Below are 21,568 nucleotides of genomic sequence, written 5' to 3' on the forward strand. Positions count from 1 at the left end.
GTGTCTTTGTGTTGCATCGTTACTGTTTATGGATGCAACTTGCAGGCTTGCTCACATTTCCCATCCGCCTCACATTCAAATATGTTCTGGCTCCTGAAAAAGCCACAGAGAGGCCAAAATGCTAAAAACAAGGCTTTGAAACAGAACCCAGACAAATGGGTCTATGGGTTCATTACGTCTCCAATCTTAATTTAAAAAGCTTGAAAATCAGGCAGAAGTGGAGAAATTAAGGAGGAAATCTTGCTTTCACCTTATTATATATTTGAATATAATGAATCTTAATTATAAGCAGAAAAGCTGAATGTTAGAGAAAATACTGCTCATACAACCCCTGCTGGATCGATACATGTTAGAAAAGTACACAATTCATTAACTGAATTTTCTGTCACACGTTCTTTATTTTGTCCTTCACAGACACACAGACATCTGTGTTATGTGATGTCAAAATTCCTGTCCATCTTTTTGTGACAACGTCGAATTATTGCAGCCGAACAAACGTGGCAGGAATTACACCTCAGTAAATGGGTCAAGCTGGTCCATGCCACACGTTCAAAGTCTCTGAGACGAAATCAAAATATGAAATGTCCAGTTAGAAAAGGAGTAAAGTATTTGGAATAACTGAGGAATAACTGGGTAGAGGTAAACAGATTCAGTGATGCCATTAAATATACACTTAGAACTGATCCTATTACAAAAACTGACATGAAGTCAGACAGAAAATTTAGACGGGAAAAATTATGAACAGCATTAAAATGTAATTGGCTGCATTGGTGCAGACATACGCACTTATTTCAGGGACGCTGCAGAACCATGTAAAGCACTGGCCAAACCATAATGAGTCATTAAAGTCGGGTGTCCTGTTCAAGGACACGGTGACGTGGAGCCAGGACAGAAGCACTACACATTTAATAAAACACCCAATCTGCCTCCTGAAGGATAATATTCTGCTGTCCAAGCATCTTCCACATTCCCCATTTATCAGCATTCAGGTTTAACTTGAATTTTTAAAGCAAACACAAGATTTCTGTAAGTGGTGCAGGTTTGTTAGCATTGCTGTCGTATGCAGGAAAGCTTGTGGAAGATGGATGCACTAACGAGCTTTAGTATCAAATACACAATTGTTCTAACTGTGACATATTTTCCCTTCAAACATCTCTCCTTGTGCACACTGCTGTCCTGCTACACTGGGATTTGAAGCATCCATGGTTTCAGAAGAAAACTATTCAGTTTTATTTATAAAAATCCCAACAGTCATATGACCCCCTATGAGCAAGCGCTTTGGTGACAGTGGGAAGGAAAAACTTCCCTTTAACAGGAAGAAACCTCCAGAGGAACCAAAGTAGAGATAGTGTCTCTAGAGATAGTTGGTTCTAATCAGGTGGCCTAAGGTGGAAACAAGCTGAAATGAGGTAAGGAGTGTTGCTTTGACACACTGGAGGAGATTCAGTTTGTATCACTTAGAAGTCCAAAAATGTGATTTCAGATGAGCTAGGCTTCCAGCTGGCTGAAGTGTGGGAGAGGTGTAGCAGCACTATAGCTGAACCTTTAGATCATATCTCACTTATACACACACAAATCATGTTTTACATTACAGGAAACAGTTAACTTACATACATTAAGTTACATCCCCGTATTCAGCTGCTTTAGAATCAGCAGTTAACCTACAACGCACAAGGAGAATATGAATACTCCATGTAGAAAAGTCAGATGACCGAGAGGTTTGACTCACTTTACTGTGACATGAGCGTGCTAGCTGCTACGCTGCCATGCTACCTAGTGAGGACTCCTAGCTTAAGATGCACACACTTTAATGTCCTTCTTAACACTGAAGCAGATTATTCGTCTGCAGAAACTTTCAAGTCTCTGCAAGTTCATTTTGATGGTCAGTGTAGATGTAGTGAAACAAACTGAACTAATGGCTACATGCATGAAAGAAAAGTTAAAAGGTGTCATTTTCTTATACAAAGCTAAGCAGCACTGTGTGTGTGATTTATGGTTTATTGAATCAGTATTTGCCCTCCTGCTAATCTCCCGTCTTTTCAGGAGATTAGCTTCACAAACTGTAGATAAGGAATGCAGGAAAACACACACACACACACACACACACACACCTTCCTGCCACTATTCTGTGGACAGGTGAGTAGACTAAAGCAACAAGACAGTGATGTAAGTCAGACTGACAGTCTTCAGACAAATCCTGGCAGTGTGTGCTCATTCAGCTGGATCACTGAACCATGGATGTGAATAATTTGGATTCCAATTGAGTGAGATAGTGTATCAGGATATAAGGCTGATATAATAAAGACAGAGCTCAGTATAGTTTCATGCAGTTACTTTGTTGCCAAAATCTAAAAGCACAGCTAAAACGCAGAAGTCAATGCACAGACACGCTTGAACCAGTTTGGTTTTCTTTAAAGCATCTAGAGTGTAAGTTGTCTGAAATTCACTAAATTAAAAGCACAAACTCTCCATCCCAGAATGATGCAAAGAACTAACAACCAGCAGCCAACATATGGGCCTTCAGACAATAAACTGTGCCATGGCAACTGGCACGAGTCCTACTGTTTATCCATTCTTCAAAAGAAATCTCTGGGCGTGTGTCAAGACTGTACCTGTGTTTGTGCAGCCCGTTTGTTCTGCGAGCAAACAGAAAAGGCGACTTGGACAGCAAAAAGAGAGCGCGCACACGCCTCACAATAGAATGTTATTATCAGCATGTGACATGTGTTCCTTTTTCACATGTTCAGGCAAAGTCTGACTGGCAGCTGCAGAAGTGGCAGCGTGAACTATGTTAACTGTCAGATGTCACAGTTTGGTTGTTCTCAGTTTTGGTCACTTTAGTAAAAGAGTGCCGTTTTGTCAGACTGGTGATAGACACCAACGCACAGCTCACAGCGCCGAGGAGTTTCGAGGCCGCTGTTGACACTCCTGCATTGCTCCCTCAATCAGTGCCTTAAAGCCTAATTGTCTGTGTGTCCTCAGAAGTACTTTTACTGTCACACCTGTAACTGCCTCCTGGTAGTTTCGACAGGAGACGAGCCTCAACATAAAAACTTGTCCTGCTGCAGGTGAGATAAAGGTGAGACATGTGCATACAGTTTTCAGCAGGCAGCCACCTATCACAGATGTTTCACGGCTAACGCGCACCCGTAATTATCTACAGGAGTTTCTAAAAAATGTGCCCGAGTCTGGTGGTCAGAGGAAAAGCAAGCGTCCAAGTGGCTGCGTTACAGGACTTGCAAAGCTGAAAACGTAAGAACATGGTCATTCTCATTTTTATATTATATTAAAAGAAAAAAGCGAGACCTTTTAGTTATAATGTAACCAACAACAACAGGTTCTTAAAAATATACGTGCTGTGGCTTATAGATTAAACCACGTACAGTGTTCTCCCCTCCATAAACACATTATTACTGGAACACAAACGGCGTCCTCACCCACGGACCCTGGATTCAGTTTCTTATATTGTTTGAACTATGACATCGGTTTTGTCACAATCTGTGCTCCTCGGGGTTACTGGGACATCGCTGTAATAAATCTTTTAACAACCACCCTAAAGGTGGCTGCAGGCCAAGCGTGGAAGTCACTACAAGAGCCGGTCACAGCGACACACAGCACCAACTAAAGTTTAACACTCTTTTTGGCCGCAAAGAGACTGAAACCACGCGATCAAACCGTAATCACACCTTTCACAAAATAACACCTCTGAATTAATAACATAACAACTCGTAAATAAAATAATAATAAAAATGTGTGTTTGCAGATAGTTTTTCTCCTCATAGAAAGAAAGAAAGAATACTTTATTGAGTCCTGTGGGGAGACTCCTCTCTGCATTTAACCCATTCACTCAGTGAAGCAGTGGGCAGCACTGTGTAGGGACGGTACCTTGCTCAGGGGTACCTCAGGTCAGTGGATTCGAACCACCGACCTTCCTATCATGGGGCCAGCACTCTACCTACTGAGCTGTCCCTGGAAAGCCATCAGAACTGACAGTATTTGACTGGATTCACTGCAGATACTGATCCGTCTGTATTTTCTTTGTTTTTTTCAGCACTTAAAGTGAAGAAAAGACAAAAAAAAAAAAACCAAGTGAATCAATAAATTCAACTGTCAGGAATATAAAGTAGAGCTGAGTTCATTAAAGCATCTGGATTATTGTGAGAGGCAGTGCTTCACCAAACTCTTCACTCCTCTTCAGATTTACACCGACCGAACAGAAAGTGGACGCAGCCGTCACAAAGTAGCACCATTTGCAGATACGTCTTCATACTGAGACGCAGGCTACGTGTAATAAATGCACAGCAGCAGTAACTTCATTAATTATTTAAACCGTCTGATGTGGCACTCAGGTCTTATGTGAGGTTATTAACCTAAATGCTGCTGCTGCACGGTGGACGGCTGAGCTGCATCCGAAAAATCATCGGGGAACAACAAGGATCAGGCAACGAAGAGCAGACGTTACAGGGATCATTACAAAATGTTTTAAACACAGTTTTATTTTTATTAGTAGAATACTCATACTGCAGAGCATTATAAGAGCAACGAAGAGGAAAGTGAAATGTATGTGCCGACCTGCAGGGACACCTGTGGGTGCCACCTGGGCGCTCTGACATCGAAGCAACAGATCCGATGAGTTATAGCGCGGTCGTGTCAGATTACACTCCACATCCATCACACGATGGAGGGCGGATGAGACGAGAGTTAAACGCACACAAAACATTTATCTGATGAGCTGGAATTACCTGGAAGCTCAGACACTCAGAGATGCTGAAATATAAACTCGGCAAGCCGACAAACTGTTGCAGGTCAAGCTGATAAAAACAGACTCAAAGCCAACGCAGTGTTTTCTCACCGGGCTGTACTCTAAAAAGGCTTTCCTAACACACTGCACATGCAGAGGAGACGAGAGACTGAGGATTATTTCTATTAATTCTCAGTGTCTTTAAAAAGGTGCATAGCTGGAGGCTTTCTCTAAAGTGAGAGCGCTTTTACTGACGAGCATAAAAGAGCTGGATATCACCTTCATACAAACCTGCGATGGCAGCAAGATACAGAGGAAAAAATCCATCAATATTAAACAACCCCGTCTCCTAGAAAGGCTTGAAATGAGGACCATACTATAATAACTCACTCTTAAAGGATATTTCTATAATTATCCTTCTTCAGCGTAATTAAGCCTAATATGCAACCTTCAGGAAAGAAGCTGCAGTTCCTCAAACGGCCACCTGAGGGTCACTCAGAAAAAGATATTTACAGCCTAGTTTAAAAGAATAACATGAAATAAGAGCTGTAGTGGGTCCCTACAGCCAGTTTCTCCATTCATAACAATAGTACAGTGGCTGTGTATTTTATATGCATCAGATATCTGCTGAGGTTTGCTCAGTATTATTATTATTATTATTATTATCTGAATCAGATGTGTGAACATCAGAGAAGGATGCCGTGCTTCAGGAAGTGTTTTCTTAGTAACCGCTGTTATAATTGTATCTGCCGTGAAGTTAATTAAAACCACCACCTTCTGTCAAAGACCAGCTGCAAACTCTTTAAGACAACCGCTGAGGTTTACAGGGCTGAAATACTGAAGCTTTCGATTTTCCTCTAAGACATGTAGAGCCTGCCAGTCTTAGAAGGAAGTAAGACATGTTCTGTGACCACCTAGGGGACCCGTGCGGAGCCAAGCGTGAAGACGAGAAGACCTACAAAACAACACCAGCAGATGAACAAGCAGCCAAAGCTTCAGACTGACAGCCTTGCAAGCAGACAGCTGTTAAAGGTCTCATCAGCAGCAAGGCAGGAGCCCAAGAACAGGCCTGTGAGGCTATAGCTGAGGTATTCAGCAAGTGTGGGCAAGGAGGAGAGCATCAGCTGTGAGCATGGAAAAGCAGAACGAGAGAGAGAGAGGTGAAGCTGCGGGAAAGAGGGAGAAAAGGGTGGAAGGAAACAACAATGGTGCCGAGACGGGTGAAAAGAGAGGAAGACAAACTGTAATAAAAGAGGACACACATTTCAGACAAGTCCAGGAAAATGAAGTCGCCATATACGTACGCTGAGAATATGATCTGCAGGTTTTATTCTAATTACCAGAGGGAGCATACATATCTATGCAGTATTGATTACAGCAGTCAGAAAGAAGCAAACAAATCCTCCATGTTTTCAGCTTCTGAATGTAAAAACATGGCCACCAGGCACAAACAAGCAAAAGAGACTACAGGTGTGGGTTTCAGGTCTGTAAAGGAGGGATTCTTAATAGGTACAGTGATGATGAAGGGTCATAGTTCAGATATAAAGTGAAGAACAGGGTGGTTAAGGACAATAGGGAGGGGACAAAGAGAAAAAAAAGCCAAAAAGTGGCAAAGGACCAGAAATCGAACAGAGTAATGAGAAAAAGAGATGAGAGAGAAATAACTGCTCCACCAGAGATAGCACTCGGCAAAGAGAAAGTGGAGGGCTGATGAAAAGGAGAGGTGGAGGTGATGATTGTGGAGTTTTCAAGGATTGTGTGAGAGTTTGGAGGGAGGGGGTGAAGAAGTTGTTTGTGATTTGGAGTCGTATAAAAAGCTCAGTGTTTTTAATCAGCGTTTGGCTCTTCTCTACCCACACAACCCCCACCCTCACCCACATCCACCCACCGCGAGTTAGAGCAGATGACGCACACTCAAACCCAACACACACCTGAGATACACAAACACACGACTGATTCTACAAAATCCAAGTAAATCCAGGTACAGATGCGTTAACGGGCAACATGTTCCTACTCAGAGAGCATCAAATACTGTGTGTGTGTGTGTGTGTGTGTGTGTGTGTGTCTTACAATAGTGAAACTCTGAGCACTCCTTCTGCTTCCAGCTCGTCACACATAGATGCTTGTAAAGGCTCCACTTAGTGTCACGTTCAGTTGCACTGGCTAAGCCTGATTTTTCATCATGCAGGCTGGTGTACTCGTGAATTACTCCACCTGTCCTACACCAAAATGTGAAAATCGGTCCTTTAAAAAAAAAAAAAAAATGACTGTTGTCTCTCAGCATCAAATATTGCTGTGACACATGCAACAAGACGCAAATGATACAGGCCACATCCTGTCCATGTACACAAACAAACTACTCCACAAAACGCCACACGCACAGGCTAATTATGAATATTTACTCTGAATGTTCGGCATTTCAGATTTATGGTTTATTTGTTTTGCAGCACCAGAAGAAAGCATCTAACCGGTACAAATTTATTCTGCAGCAGGAAAACAAACTTGCAGTGACAAAAACAACAGGAAGCCCTGCAACAGATGGTCTGGCCCCCACAGAGCACTGATCTCAACATCATGGAGTCTGGAACTACATGAAGACACGGAGACAGACTAAACCCACAGAAGCACTGACGTACGCTCTCCAAGATGATGAACGACTTACCTGCCAAGCACCTTGAAAAATACAACAAATATTAATTTATGTTTTAGTGCACGTTGAATGAATTCAATTGATAAATACCTACTAATTCTGAAAGCATCCTCACTATCCCATCTTTTCTATGAACTAAAGACGCTATAAAAAGTCCTTTGGCATTAAATAATTAATAAAATAATCAAAAATAAATCAGAAGAATTACATGAACATTCAAACAATCAGCATTTAAATGTGGGTCTGTATGGGTCAAGTACGTCTGTTAGACAAGCACTGAACCAAAGGGTGCGACCACCTCCAACCCCGACCCCCACCACCTCATCCTTCCATGTCCATACATGCAAAGGCTGAGGACCAGCAACAAGACCCCCACAGAGAACCAGTGAGAACAGAGATGGCGTTGTTTCAGTTGTTAATAGCACAGAAAGAAGGAGCTGGAGTGGAAGTGGGTTGCCAGTTGGCTTGCAGATGTTTAGTGACTGTGGCTGGGGTAAAGCAAGTTAAATAATGAAGTTTGCCAGGTGGATGTGGAGCTGATGACTTTGACACTGAATTGTTGATCTGCCTGGAACATAGCTGAGTTTGATCATATAACAAAAAATATAAGGAACTAAATTAAAAAGGTGCGGAGAAGCTACCCAGCTCACGACACAGTTTGATAAAAAGCAGACTAGATAGGATCAGCACTGAGGGCACTTCACCAGGAAGACACACAAATGTCAGTTATATTAGGCGTATTAGCAGAATCTATTGACTATGAAAGACGCCTCGCAGTCAGCAGATATGCCATTTCACAGAGACGATCAACCATAAAAATACTGAGAAATTTAAATCGACACAGAAGACAAAAACAAACATTTCCACCAGCTCAGACATTTTGGTTTTAAGAGATAAAGCAGAGCTCTTATTAAAAAACTTGGAAAAATATATTCAGAAGTAATAAATTTACGGCTCCCAGCAACCTTAAACTGCACTAAAACATGAAACTGTGACAGTGACTGTGCTAGAAGAGAAAGAACGATCAGGTTAATTTGCTCATTTCTGCAGAAATTTAGACTTAAATCAGAGAACTGATTAAAAGAGGTGAGAGTGACGGAGGACTAAGGAGGCGCCTCTGTCAGTGCGCCCCAGGGCGGCTGTGGCTACAATGTAGCTGCCATCAGTGTGTGAATGTGTGTGTGTGAATGTGTGTGTGAATGGGTGGATGACTGCATGTGTAAAGCGCTTTGGGGTCCTTAAGGACTAGAAAAGCGCTTTACAAATACAGGACATTTACATGGAGAAGTTTTTGGGGGAAGTGTGTTTCACTGCAGCAGTACTGCAGGTTTATTTGAATTCTCACTCATTACCAGAAAAAAAACAAACCCAACCATTACAAATGATCAAATGAGCATAAAGACTGATGGCATATAAATGTAGAGTTGGTTTTTCAGTGTTTGTATTCATGAGTTGGGCTTGCAGCTCTTAGTAAGCATACATAAACAGACAAAACGGCTAGGGTGCACTTAATGCTTAAGCTTCTGTCAGCATAAAAATGTCTTTTAATTGATTTAATTGTGATAAGTGACTCATTAAGTCAGATTTAAAAGGTCAGAATGATTGTTAGCATTTCGTTTACACATAAACCAGACGCATTTGGACTTTTCTGCCTGTTTTCTGCTACTCTGAGTTTTAAACTCACAGGTTACTGCGATCTTTTTCCTAAACCTAACCGAGGAGTCTCGGCGAGTGAAAGTAACAAGCAACTGAAAACAAAGTAACCGATAAGTCAAAGTGCCAACAACAAAGGTCAGAGGACAGGAACCAAGTTTAGATTCGTGCACAGACCAATGCAAATGTCTTGATCCTTTTGGGCATAAATTGTGACACATCACTCAGACCGCATTTCTTCCATCTATCTGAAGCTGTGTTGAAGGAGGTTAAGCAATGTTTTTCAGTTTCTTACAGGGAATTCTGTGGTGTTCCCAGGTTGACAGGACACAGCTCCCTCAGCAACGTGCAACGCTGGGTCTCCATTGGGAAGCACCCAGGACATCAGATGCCTGAACCACTGCAGCTGGTTCAGCACCTTTGTTCTCAGCCTCACTCTGGGCCTCCACAGACTCATATTTGACGCTGGTACCTGTGACCTCATTTTCTCAGTGACCATAGGTGAGGATTAGAACACAGATCATCTCGATCAGCTCAGTTCGCTCTTCACTACAATCGCTTGGTTAATTTTGTAGTTGCAAAACTGTAAGTAACTTCATTTGAGCAGACTGAGTCCATAACTGAAGCTCAGTCACCTTCTTTCCTCTTCCTTTCCTTTAATGACCCAAACGGTTCCTCCTCTTGCCGAACCCGAGGACATTTGACATGCTGCACCATGGCATCTTTGACAAACACCATCGACTCTTACTCTACTTACTCCCACCTCACTCTCACTCTTATACTAACGGCCTGCCTCCTCCACTGAGAGCTTCTACTGATGGTAAACTGCAGGAGACAGCCTGACAAAGGGAAAGGTCGTAGGTGAGATACAGAAAGAAAAATAGTAAAGCCAAAGACACACAAACGAGAACCTGCATCAACCCGACTACTAGTGGAATAATGCGACACATTTTCCAAAACACCGTATGAATTACAGTAACTCTTTTATCCCGTCTTATTTTAACATAAGGATGAGGTGAGAATTCAAACTGGCAACATGACAGATGCAGAAAGAAGAAAATGAACAATCAGAGAAAAGCGATTTGTTGGCTGTACTTAACACCTTTGTTCCTCACCATCTCCACGTATCGCTCACTGAACAGGACAAGTCAGTGTCTGCAAAGTCCAGCTTCCACTTCAAGTCACCTGCCATGCAACAAGGGCCCTCACGCTTTGCATCAGGCAAATTTGCATCACACGATCATTTTAACCAGCGTGCTGTCCAAGTGTTGACGCAGCTGTCCTCACTGATTTGAGCCTACATGTCCCAATAACCTCAGTGGTTTCATTTACAGCATAAATATGACACGTTTGTGTGTAACAGCTCATCCGACTCACAATCCATCACAGTTCACAGCAAAACAACAAATCTGACCCTGAGCACAGTTTGGATGAAGACTCACTGAGTGGTCATTACACAGACAGCAGCTATGCGCTCTCGTTCCACATCAGCTACAGCTCAGGGTGTAAGAACAGCAGTCTCAGGTAGAGGATGAACTGGGAGGGCTCGTATGAGATAAACCAGTATTGTGCCAATCATGCTGAGCACAGTCCAAGAATCACACTATAAAACGGAAATTGGCATAACAGCGCCGCTGTAAGCTACAGTTTTAACACCTTTTCCTCTTTTCATGGTCTGTAACAAACCAACAAACAAACCACAACAATGCTGGCTGTAAACCCTTAATAACACGGAGCTCTTAATTCTGTGGTACTAAACTCGGGCGTATGACACTTCTATATTTACTTGTAGTTAATGTCCCCCAAAGATTTCACCAGGATCATTCTTTCACTCTGTGGATCAGATCTTACATCCTTGCAAACAACATGAGCTGCAAGACGAGAAAGCCAAGAACTGCATTCAACTTTAGACAAAAAACAACAACAAACAGTTCAGCAAAGCTGTCCTCCAGAGGCCTGACAGATTAGAGGGGGGAATAAAAAGTCCTACTGAAGAATTCATGGAAAAGGATGAAGTGATAAAGTTGGAGCTCGTTGCAAAATATTTTTTCGTTTTTTTGTACAGATTCAATTTTACCTGCTCCAAAAAAACGTGACAAAGATAAAATGCACAAAGTGGTTAAGCATAGATTTAGCTGTTCATAAAGAAAGAAAGAAAGAAATGTCAAGTGTTTTTCTCCATTGTTACAACTCTGAAAGCAAAAGCTGTAATTTGGGTTTTAAACTGGTGTCTAACCGGCTGCCACAAGTCTCACCCCACCATCATTCCATCAGTTCTGGTCTTCAAAACACAAAACCAATCACACAAGTGTTCACATCACATTTTGAAAAGCTGCAAAGGAACACAGCAAAATATCAGGTCACAGCAAAGGAATGATCCTGCAGGATTTAAAGAACAATGCTCAGCCAATTACACTGACGATAGGTTTATTCCATCTGTTGTTTAGGAGCGTTCACACATCCATATAAAATTTATTTATTTTTATATATACTGTGTATGTATATATATATATATATATATATATATATATATATATATATATATATATATATATATATATATATATATATATATATATATATATATATATATATATATATATATATATATATAATAATATAGAGAGAGAGAGAGAGAGAGAGAGAGAGAGAGAGAGAGAGAGAGAGAGAGAGAGAGAGAGAGAGAGAGAGAGAGAGAGAGAGAGAGGCTTTGTCTTACATTTGATCCAACTAGTGTGCAGACTTTTTCCAATTTTGCAGTCCTATTATATTTTGTCCACTTCATAGTAAAATAAAAAATACTCATTATTTCATCACAATACAACAGGAATACAAAAACACATCTTTAAAATGAGAAAAAGATTTGAAGAACAGTTCTGAGTTCAATTTTTCTGAGGTAGAAATGTGAATTACAGCTCAAACAAAACTGAGTTTTCCTGCATTTTGCAGGACGTAAAGAGATTAAAGATTTTTTTTCCTTTTTGTGGCATCTGATTGTTTGCCTCAGCATGCGCCACTTACCAGAAATTACAATTGGCTTGTTTACCGCACTCCTCTCTCCATTCATTTCCTGTTTGTTGGAGGCTCTTGCTTAAATTCCCATTTTTGTGCCATTTCATTTCCTTTCCCTCCATTTCCTTGGGTATGTCTCACTGACAATCACTGTGCAATTTGCAGAAGTATTACATTCACAGAACAGTAATCTTGACACATCGTGAAACGGCGGTGTTGTTGAAACGAACGGACGGATCAGGATTTAGTCGGTGACTCAGCCGCACCACCATTGTGGCAAAAATCAGAGCCCTGCAGCTTCACACTTACCTGCTTTTGTGTCAGTCGTTTTTTCTTCTCTTTCAAAATCTCCAGCTACTAAAACGAAAGCTTCCTGCATGGCATCTGTTTAAAACTGCCAGAAGAAGAGCAGCTGTGACATAAAAGGTCGGCGACGACATCTTCCATTGATATGAAATCTTGATCCTGAATGTGTTACAAGATACTTTGAAAATTGCTCTTCTTCAAACTTGTTCTTGAGGAACAGCAGGTTGTCTTCCTGTAACGGTATTTCAGCAAATCATCTTCTGTCACTGCACCATACTGGTCTTGAATCCAGACAACTCGAGACTTTCAGCAGACGGCTGTATCTTTATCATTTCATTGTGTCTGTTCACCTGGATCATCTCCCGTCTCCCTGTTGAAGATCTTACCTTCTGAGATCTCATTGTTCTCCTGTGTGACGCTGCCGTTTTTTCTCCCTTGGGATGGAGCCATTTCAACAGCTGATTGCTGAGCTGGAAGATATAACACATGATGCAAAAAACAACATTAACGAATGGTAGGACACTGGAAGAAGCCTAGGACTCGATGTGTGCATCGACATATGACAACATGTGTTAAATAATACACACAACCTTCGCAGCAGCCAGTCATTCAAATTCAAGCATTTGTCTGATAATCAGCAGGTGTGAGTTCCTCTATAAAAGCAGAGGTTTGCTTGTCTGGAGCATCCAGCTGCGTGATTCCTCAGGCGTGGGCATTCTATTACATTCAACCAAAGGTCAGACTAGGGGTGGGCGTTAGAAACGGTATAAATTTGGCCAACAGTAGAGATTTTGACTATAACGCTCTACCGCGATAGCGCATGTTGATGGTGTCATCATCAAGCTCCGCCTGTTTTGGTCGAAAGCATTGCAGCGGCTGCAAACAACTGCAAATTATGCCGGCGACAGTAATAGCAAAGAGACGAAGCACTTTGGGAATATGGGGAAAGCCAAAACCTGCGCTTCCTCCACTTCCCTACCATTGATTCATTAATGCTGAATTCTCTCACAGCTGCTCTATTCCCATGTTGTTGCAGTATGTTAATGACTAACTTCGTATTGTGGATGGATTATCTCAGTTGTTCTCCTGACTGAAGTTTGGTCCGTTTACAGCATCCTGCCATGCGATTGCATTTGTCCCTAACCATCAGGAACTCTCACGTTAACTTTTATCGAGTGGAAAAAAGTTAGCATTCATCCTCCAGCTTCACTGTGCTAATGTTATGCTAACATAGCTGTTTTGCTAGCGATCACGTAGCACATCGTTATATACCAGCTAGTCCAACTTCAGTAACCCTGCAAACGTCACTGCTGTTTAGTTTTCTGTCTTCATTTATGTTGGAAGTGACAGCAGAGCTGTATGTTTGAATTTTTTCAGAAATCTCTCAGTCAGAACATGCTATATCATGTTTAGCAGGAAGCTAGCGAGCTAACTTCCGCTTACTTCCTGCTAACTTCTAACTCCATTGAATGTAATAAATTCTGTTTTCAAGGATGCCTGGATGTTAAACTTAATTGTTACACCTGGTAAAGCAGCAACACTGATCATTTTATCAAAGATGAAAGAATTTAGACAGTTTTTAACTCTCAGTGATGCTGCAGTGTTCGTTTGACTTTGGGACCTCAAGTCGACGGAGTTTTGGACCCAGATTACTCCGCGAGGCTCCTGACTACGGCAGCAGTAATGCTCCAACAATCCATCAAGCGGTGCGCCTTCATAGCTTACCAAAGTCACACTAAAACATTTTTTGACAGATTTCTGTGCGCCGTGTACCACATAAAATCGGTTCGAGGTCAGTGAGCACAACCAGAATTCATACATAAGGTGAACCGGATTATAAGATGCATTTAGAGAAAATTCAAGGATTTTAAGTGTGCCTTTTAGTGTGTAAATATGTTATACAGAAGAAAATAATACAGTGGCTTTTGCAAGTCACTGTATATCACGATATATATCGTTGCCGCAGATGCTTCAAATTATACCGCGATATGGATTTTAGGCTATATCGCCCAGCCCTAGGTCAGACTGCAAAATGCTCAGAGAAACTAAGAGCTACATGTCAGACTCTTAGGTTCTCAGTTAACATGTTAAATGTTCATGACAGTGCAATTAGAAAAAGACTGAACAGGTGAAGGCCTGTCAGGAAGGGTTCCCAGGAGAAAGCCTGTTCTCCCTAAAAGAACAAGCCACATTTGCAAAGCTGCATCTGAACAACCCACAAGACCGAACAATGTTCTCTGGACAGACGAGTCCAACGTGGGGCAGAGTTTGGTTATAATGAGAACATCACACTGGTGAAAACCGAACACAGCACATCAGAGTTTCAGTGCAACAACAGAACATTAGTCAGAGCTGTGAATCGAAGACATCAGGACACAGTTATATAACACCATTTCGTCAGCTCTGAAGAGCAGAGCGGTATTCTAAATGCTGAGTCAAAAGGGCTTTTGTAGCCTGACATGAATACTGGAAACACTCAGCACCTGTGGATATGTACATTCAGCATCAGGTTTAAAAGCTTTGTTTTCCTAAAGCACAGCATGAAAGCAAGTAAATACCAGCAGGTCGCTGAATGTCAATGACTGAAACTAAGTAAACACTCAGCTCTGTATTCAGAACTGAAACACTGAGATGAGGTGGCTATTTGAATTCTTCACTGCTTTGCTCTCGTCTTCCAACAATAATGCTACGTCCAGATGAACAGAACCTTTTGGGATCCAACAATGCAGCTTAAATAACATATAAGAAGTTCTTACAGAACAAAGGAGGTCGGGATCTCTTCCCCACGAGAGAGCTGCTGCACTGGTCTGTAGTCTTTCAAACTAAAGTGTGCTCTTGTCGCCACACCCCAATAAGTGATGTCACAGCAGGTATTCTGCCAATCACAGCTGATGGAAAGCACCTGCTGTCACATCACTGATTGGAGCCAAAAGTGCAATTTGGTGTCACACCGTAATCAACTCGGAGGCAGTTTTCTGTCCGATTCGGTGCGACTGCGACGCCGTTTCAGTTCTCTTAATTTTACAACTCGAATTACATCAATCAAGCTGTCCAATCAGAAATCAGCTGGAGGATCCCTGAAGCAACAGATTTAATAATCAGTGGAGTCATTCTCTTACCTTCATGTTTGCCCTGAAGAGGTTTGCTCTCCTGCCCCTCATGGACTGCAATGATCTTAAAGTTGTACGTTTTAGAAGGATCAAAGTCCTCGATGACCAGTTTTGCTTCCTGCTTTGATGCCTGAACCACCTTCTGCTCTCCGCCTATTAAAGAAAAAGCACAGACACTTAAGACTGATAATTACAAGCAAGAAACACACACCCCACCCTCTGGGTGTGCGGCCCTTTCTCCTTGTTTCTGTTTGTATGTTAAACCTCACCCCCACATGCATTCAAGTCAACTGATAGACTCTGTATGATAAAAACCGATGAAGCCTCTGGATCTGAGAAGTGAAGCCAAAGTCTCAGTTAAGTTTCTTTAAGCTGCAGCCGTTATAAACCTCTGTTGGCAAAACAATATAGAGGTCTATGAGAAAATGACTCAAAGTCTCATCTCAGTAAACATTTTCCTGAAGTTTTATGACTTTCATTGTCTAAAACCTACCATAGGGTAAGACAGACCATTTACTTTAGAATAAGCAGGGTGTTAGCCAGTCGTTTTAATACAGAGACCATGGTAGACATGAGGGTTAAGCTAAAGATATGCCAAGATTTATCAAATCAGTCGTAAATCTGTCCAAAACAGCTGCCACAGAAATGGTGTTAATTCAACAGTGATAGCATCTTGTCCTCACAAACACTGTGAGGACAAGATGTCCGTGCAGCTATCAGTCGGTGAGGGTACGAGCTCATCCCCCAGGACTTATTCACAGCACGACACAACCTGAATTTTAAGGCTGTGTTTAAACCAGTGAAGATAAAACATAGCTAAATCAATAAATCACCTCACACAGGTAGACAGCAGCGGTTGGACTGCATGCAATAGAAATCTGGCTTTGTTTGACCTTTTTAGTGTCAAGAAAAAACAATTCAGTGTCATTTTGGACAGCAAGACTGTCGGTCACACAGCGAAAGTATATTATCGAGAATTTCAGGAGGATTCTGTGTTGTGTTGAGTGTCTTTAGTAAGACTGCTGCACAAAAACAAATTAAATACAAAAAACGCTTCATTACCTTTCATTTTCTTTCTATTGTAACTCTAACCTTACAATTAAAGTAGATTTGGCAGAATAATTTTCAGTGCCAGCCTCCTTCATAATGTGACAATCACTTTGTAGATATTGCACAACTTCAGTAATTTCCATGTAGTTATGTTTTCAATTTAACACAACGCCTGTTTAGGAGCATAAAGATCACTGCAAAGCTTCAAAACTTTTTAAATTAAACTTTCAGGCTAGATATCCATCCACATCAATAGGTGTGTTTCAGATGTGCATTATAAGAAATGTTTTTTTTTTTTACATTTAACATGTTCATGGACACAGCTGGTAATACAACACACGGCCCAGATATATGCAGAAAGAGCCCGAAAGGGCAAAGAGAACAGGTAAGCTTAAGAGTACATTTCATTTTCTGTAACAGCTGTAATTTGTTCTAAGATGAGGTCATCATGACGATTAAGTAAAAATTAAAAATAGATGTAAATCTCTGGACTGAAAAATTTATGACTAAAAAACAACCTTATGTTGTTCAGTTTTCTCTACTCCCAAATTTTACAAACCACTGAGTTGACTTGGCACCAGCACTGTTGTACCGCTACAATACAGGGTGGGCCATTTATATGGATACACCATAATAACATGGGAATGGTTGGTGATATTAAAGTCCTGTTTGTGGCACATTAGTATATGTGAGGGGGCAAACTCCTCAAGATGGGTGGTGACCATGGTGGCCATTTAGAAGTCGGCCATCTTGGATACAACTTTTGTTTTTCCAATAGGAAGAGGGCCATGTGACACATCAGACTTATTGGTAATGTCACAAGAAAAACAATGGTGTGCTTGGTTTCAACGTAACTTTATTCTTTCATGAGTTATTTACAAGTTTCTCTTTGACATGTCGAAGAGGTTAACACGTGAGGAGCGGATCAAAATTGTGTTGATATCTGGTGAATGCAGTAACCGGGTCATTGCAGCAGATTTCAATGCAAGACACCCTACGTGACCACCCATCTCCCATGCTACAGTCAGCAAACTGCTTGCTAAGTTTGGTGAAACTGGTTCAGTGTTGGATTTGCCAAAATGTGGACGCAAGAAAACTGTCACTAATGAAGAAACATCAGTGGCTGTCCTAGCTTCATTCAGCGTAGCACTCGCCGCATGTCACTGGAGAGTGGATTTGTCGAACATCCCTTCGGCGGATATTAGCTACTCACAAATGGCACCCTTACAAACTCCAGCTACTGGAGCATCTCAACGAGGATGACCCAGATCGGCGCACAGAATTTGCAGAATGGGCAAAACAAAAACTGGAACAGGACCCTCAGTTCACGCAGAAGATTTTGTTCAGTGATGAGGCAAACTTTTATGTGAATGGTGAAGTTAACAAACAAAACCACCGCTATCGGTCTGACACAAACCCACATTGGATGGATCCCTCCAAGACTGTTGGAACAACAAAAGTGATGGTTTGGTGTGGTATATGGGGCACAACGATAGTGGGTCCATTCTTCATCAATGGAAACCTCAAGGCCACTGGATATTTGAAATTGCTACATGATGATGTGTTTCCCTCTTTATGCACTGAAGCTGGCACGTTCCCTGAGTTTTTCCAGCAAGATGGTGCACCACCACATTATGGGTGCCAGGTCCGAGCATTCCTAGATGAACAGTTTCCTGGAAAGTGGATTGGTCGTCGTGGGCCAGTTGAATGGCCTACGAGGTCTCCTGATCTGACCCCCTTAGACTTTTATCTTTGGGGTCATCTGAGGGCAATTGTCTATGGTGTGAAGATACGAGATGTGCAGCACCTGAAACTACGGATACTGGATGCCTGTGCTGGCATTTCTCCTGCGGTGTTGTTATCAGTGTGTGAAGAGTGGGAGAAGAGGGTTGCATTGACAATGCAACACAATGGGCAGCACATTGAACACATTTTATAAGTGGTCAGAAACTTGTAAATAACTCGTGAAAGAATAAAGTTATGTTGAAACCAAGCACACCGTTGTTTTTCTTGTGACATTACCAATAAGTTTGATGTGTCACATGGCCCTCTTCCTATTGACAAAAAACAAAAGTTGTATCCAAAATGGCCAACTTCTAAATGGCCACCATGGTCACCACCCATCTTGAGGAGTTTGCCCCCTCACATATACTAATGTGCCACAAACAGGACTTTAATATCACCAACCATCCCCATGTTATTATGGTGTATCTATATAAATGGCCCACCCTGTATACTGGGCTCCTTTTGGCCATGAAGGCAGTTTAACCTGTGACTCACGCGTAGGGCAGACAAATATCTGCAGCTGCATGAATAATCGTCTGTTCAGCTGTGCTGAAACTAACCGGTGAAAAAGCCTTGAGCAAACGCTTTCAGATCTGTGAACTGCATCTGTGGGGTCAAAGCCACTTTTTCCTATTTTTGGTTCATCCTCGTACAGCTATGCTTGTGTAATATTAGCTTTACAATGCACAAAAACGTGTGCTGGTCCGAGTTAACAAGAATGCATGAAAGTTATTGCCTTTTGCAAACAGGAAAAGGGATTTTTTTTGTTTAGAAAATGTCTTTCAGTTCAAAACGTTACCTGTAACGACTCCTATGCTGAAGCTTTGCATTTACCCTCTGACTCTACATCACTTTTTATTATCAGATTAACAATAAATTTTGTCAAAAAAGGTCAATCATTTAATAAATCTGCAAAATAGAACATATTTAATTCATGTAAGCTTTGAGTGGAGGCTTCACAGACTTCCTTCTGTTCACATACCACATGAGTGTCTTACTTGAGGGCAGATGATCAACCAGCCACACCAAGCATGTCTGTTTTTAACTTTGAGTGATATCAGTTTTATGAGCGTAATGTTTGTTGGTCCTTTACTGGATCTCGAGTATTTAATGTTCTTGAACAAATTGGGCCTGCTCAAGAACACTTTACACAAGCAGATGACTTCTGATGAAGATGCGTGGTGTGATGAGATTGCCATTGACCCCGTGTTGAACACTCTGAGTTCAGTGTCTCTCGGCCATCATTACACGTGTGAAGCGTGCACACCTGCCACACACCGCTGTGCAATCTCAAAATATGCTAAAACGATCTCTTAAATTGCTCAAGAAATATTGAGAAGCCCCGGGCTTCAAAAGCTGAGGGGAGAAACTGAGGATGTGAGCAAAAATGTAATAGACTGTAAATAAAAATCATATAAAGAGTATGTGTTTAGCATCCGATTCTGCCAAACGCGCTTTGCTGTAGCAGCAGGAGAAAGTTTTGGCAGAAGTCAGCAGTTTGCAAATTGACTGTGCAGTGTAGGTTTTTGCTTCCTGGCTTGAGAGAGAGTGTACCAGATATTTACTGAGCAGTCCAAGATCATCAGAGTAGCACATGCTAATTAGTTTAAGAATTTGTGATGTAAGAAAAGTGCTTATTCTTTCTTTGCCTTTTTTTCACGAGGCTTAATTAAAATTAGCCACTTTTCCTTCTGTTCATTTCTCGTACTTTTCCTGCTGCTGGAGAACAAACGTTCCCGTTGGGATTCATAAATCTTAAACTGTCAGTTACCAAATCTAATTTCTTCTGCAGCAGCTGCTCCTTCAAATTGACTGACAGCAAAAACCAACATGATACGACGCTTTTTCAATAGCAATTGCTTCCTTGAACTTTTGAATGTCAAAAACAGCATCTTCAACCCTGAAGACATTTTAATTCAATTAAATAATAACTGGTTTGTTTCACATTTTGGAAGTAAAAAGGTAAATGACTCGAGTCTTGGGCTCAACCAGGAATAGACAAGCCTGATGAAAACCATTCGGCAGAGCTCTACAAAAACATCCCTGCTGATTAAGAAAATTAACTGCTGCTCAGTCGCTGCCTTTCCACCTTCATTACCCTCGCACCGATACCAGCGGCCTGCAGCGTGAAGATGATCGTTCCCGTCATTTGCTCCCTGCACTTAGCCCAGAAGGCACTCAGTCATCCCGGCACTTTCACTTACTTTTTAGAAATAATTTTTATCCTTTTCTTCCAAACTAAGCACTTCCTTAGGCAACATGTTGCAAAGCGGGCCTGTGCGAGCACATTTCAGAAATAAGGGCATCACGCTCTGCTAAAATGTCAAGGCTATTTGGAAACCCGTAAGACTGTATAAAAAGCCATGAAGCTCGTGAGGCTGCAGTGTTCTCGACTGAGAAGTTGAAAGCTTTCTCGGCCTACAGTACAATGTGTGAAAAATGAGAAAAGGCCTCTGTGCTTAAAGGAAACTCGTGTTTCTATAATATCATACATAAGAGTGGGGCAGAACATCTGTGGTTGCCCATCGCTGTTTGATTGCTTTGCCTAATTTAGTTGTCTGCCTCTTTGGTAATTGAGCTCAGTGAATAAGTAACCAGGAACACACACATACTAACTCGCAGGACTTTTATAATCTTTTTCTTTCTCATGGTTGCTATAGGGGTCGCCGACATCTCATCCTCCTCGGTCAGACCAAAGCTTCACTCCATATTTGAATCTTCTCTCTCAGCTTCCTTCTTCTCCTTCTCTTGCCTGGCAGCTCCATCTTTGGAGCATCCTTTGTCCAACATGCCCACACCCTCCTCTGCACATGTCCAAACCATCTCACCCGTGGCTCTTTGGCTTCATCTCCAAATCGCTCAAACTGAGCTGTTCCTCTGATGTACTCCTTTTTGATCTCGTCCATTCTGGTCACTTCCAATGAAAATCTTAAGGAAAATCTTCATCTCTTCCAACTTGATTTCCTGTCTTTTTTGCAGTGCCACCAAAAAATGCATCACTGCAGGTCCCACTACCATCTTCCCTTCCACTCCTCCACTCTCTGTCACAGATCACCCCTGATGCTCATCAGCCTAAACTCTCTTCCTCACCTTCCTGTAGTGACCTGGAGGCGAGCAACAGAATATTTCACTCTCTTCTCTCGGCATCTACATCATTCATTCCTCCTTCCTCTTCAGCATACCTCCACCTCTTTACTGTGCACCTAGCCTTCCAGTACTTTTATTATTTCACTTTTATGCCAATCACTTGTTACATGCTTA

At 41.7% G+C, this 21,568-nt stretch overlaps 1 protein-coding gene across 6 annotated transcripts in view; it reads right to left on the reverse strand.

The window, feature by feature from the left end:
• Positions 1-21,568, reverse strand: part of col14a1b (collagen, type XIV, alpha 1b) — a 164,630-nt gene that overhangs the window by 125,953 nt on the left and 17,109 nt on the right. For 5 of the 6 annotated variants that reach the window (XM_026156695.2, XM_026156694.2, XM_026156696.2 and 2 more), the window contains exons 6-7: positions 15,482-15,625; positions 12,749-12,832 (exon numbers count right to left, since the gene is read on the reverse strand). The exons of the other annotated variant lie outside the window; for it this stretch is intronic. In XM_026156695.2, coding sequence (XP_026012480.2) covers positions 12,749-12,832; positions 15,482-15,625 — 228 coding nt within the window. The remainder of the gene's footprint in view (positions 1-12,748; positions 12,833-15,481; positions 15,626-21,568) is intronic. 6 annotated transcript variants of the gene reach the window in all.

Source organism: Astatotilapia calliptera, chromosome 22 (genome assembly GCF_964374335.1).
Source record: "Astatotilapia calliptera chromosome 22, fAstCal68.1, whole genome shotgun sequence".
NCBI lineage: Eukaryota > Metazoa > Chordata > Actinopteri > Cichliformes > Cichlidae > Astatotilapia > Astatotilapia calliptera.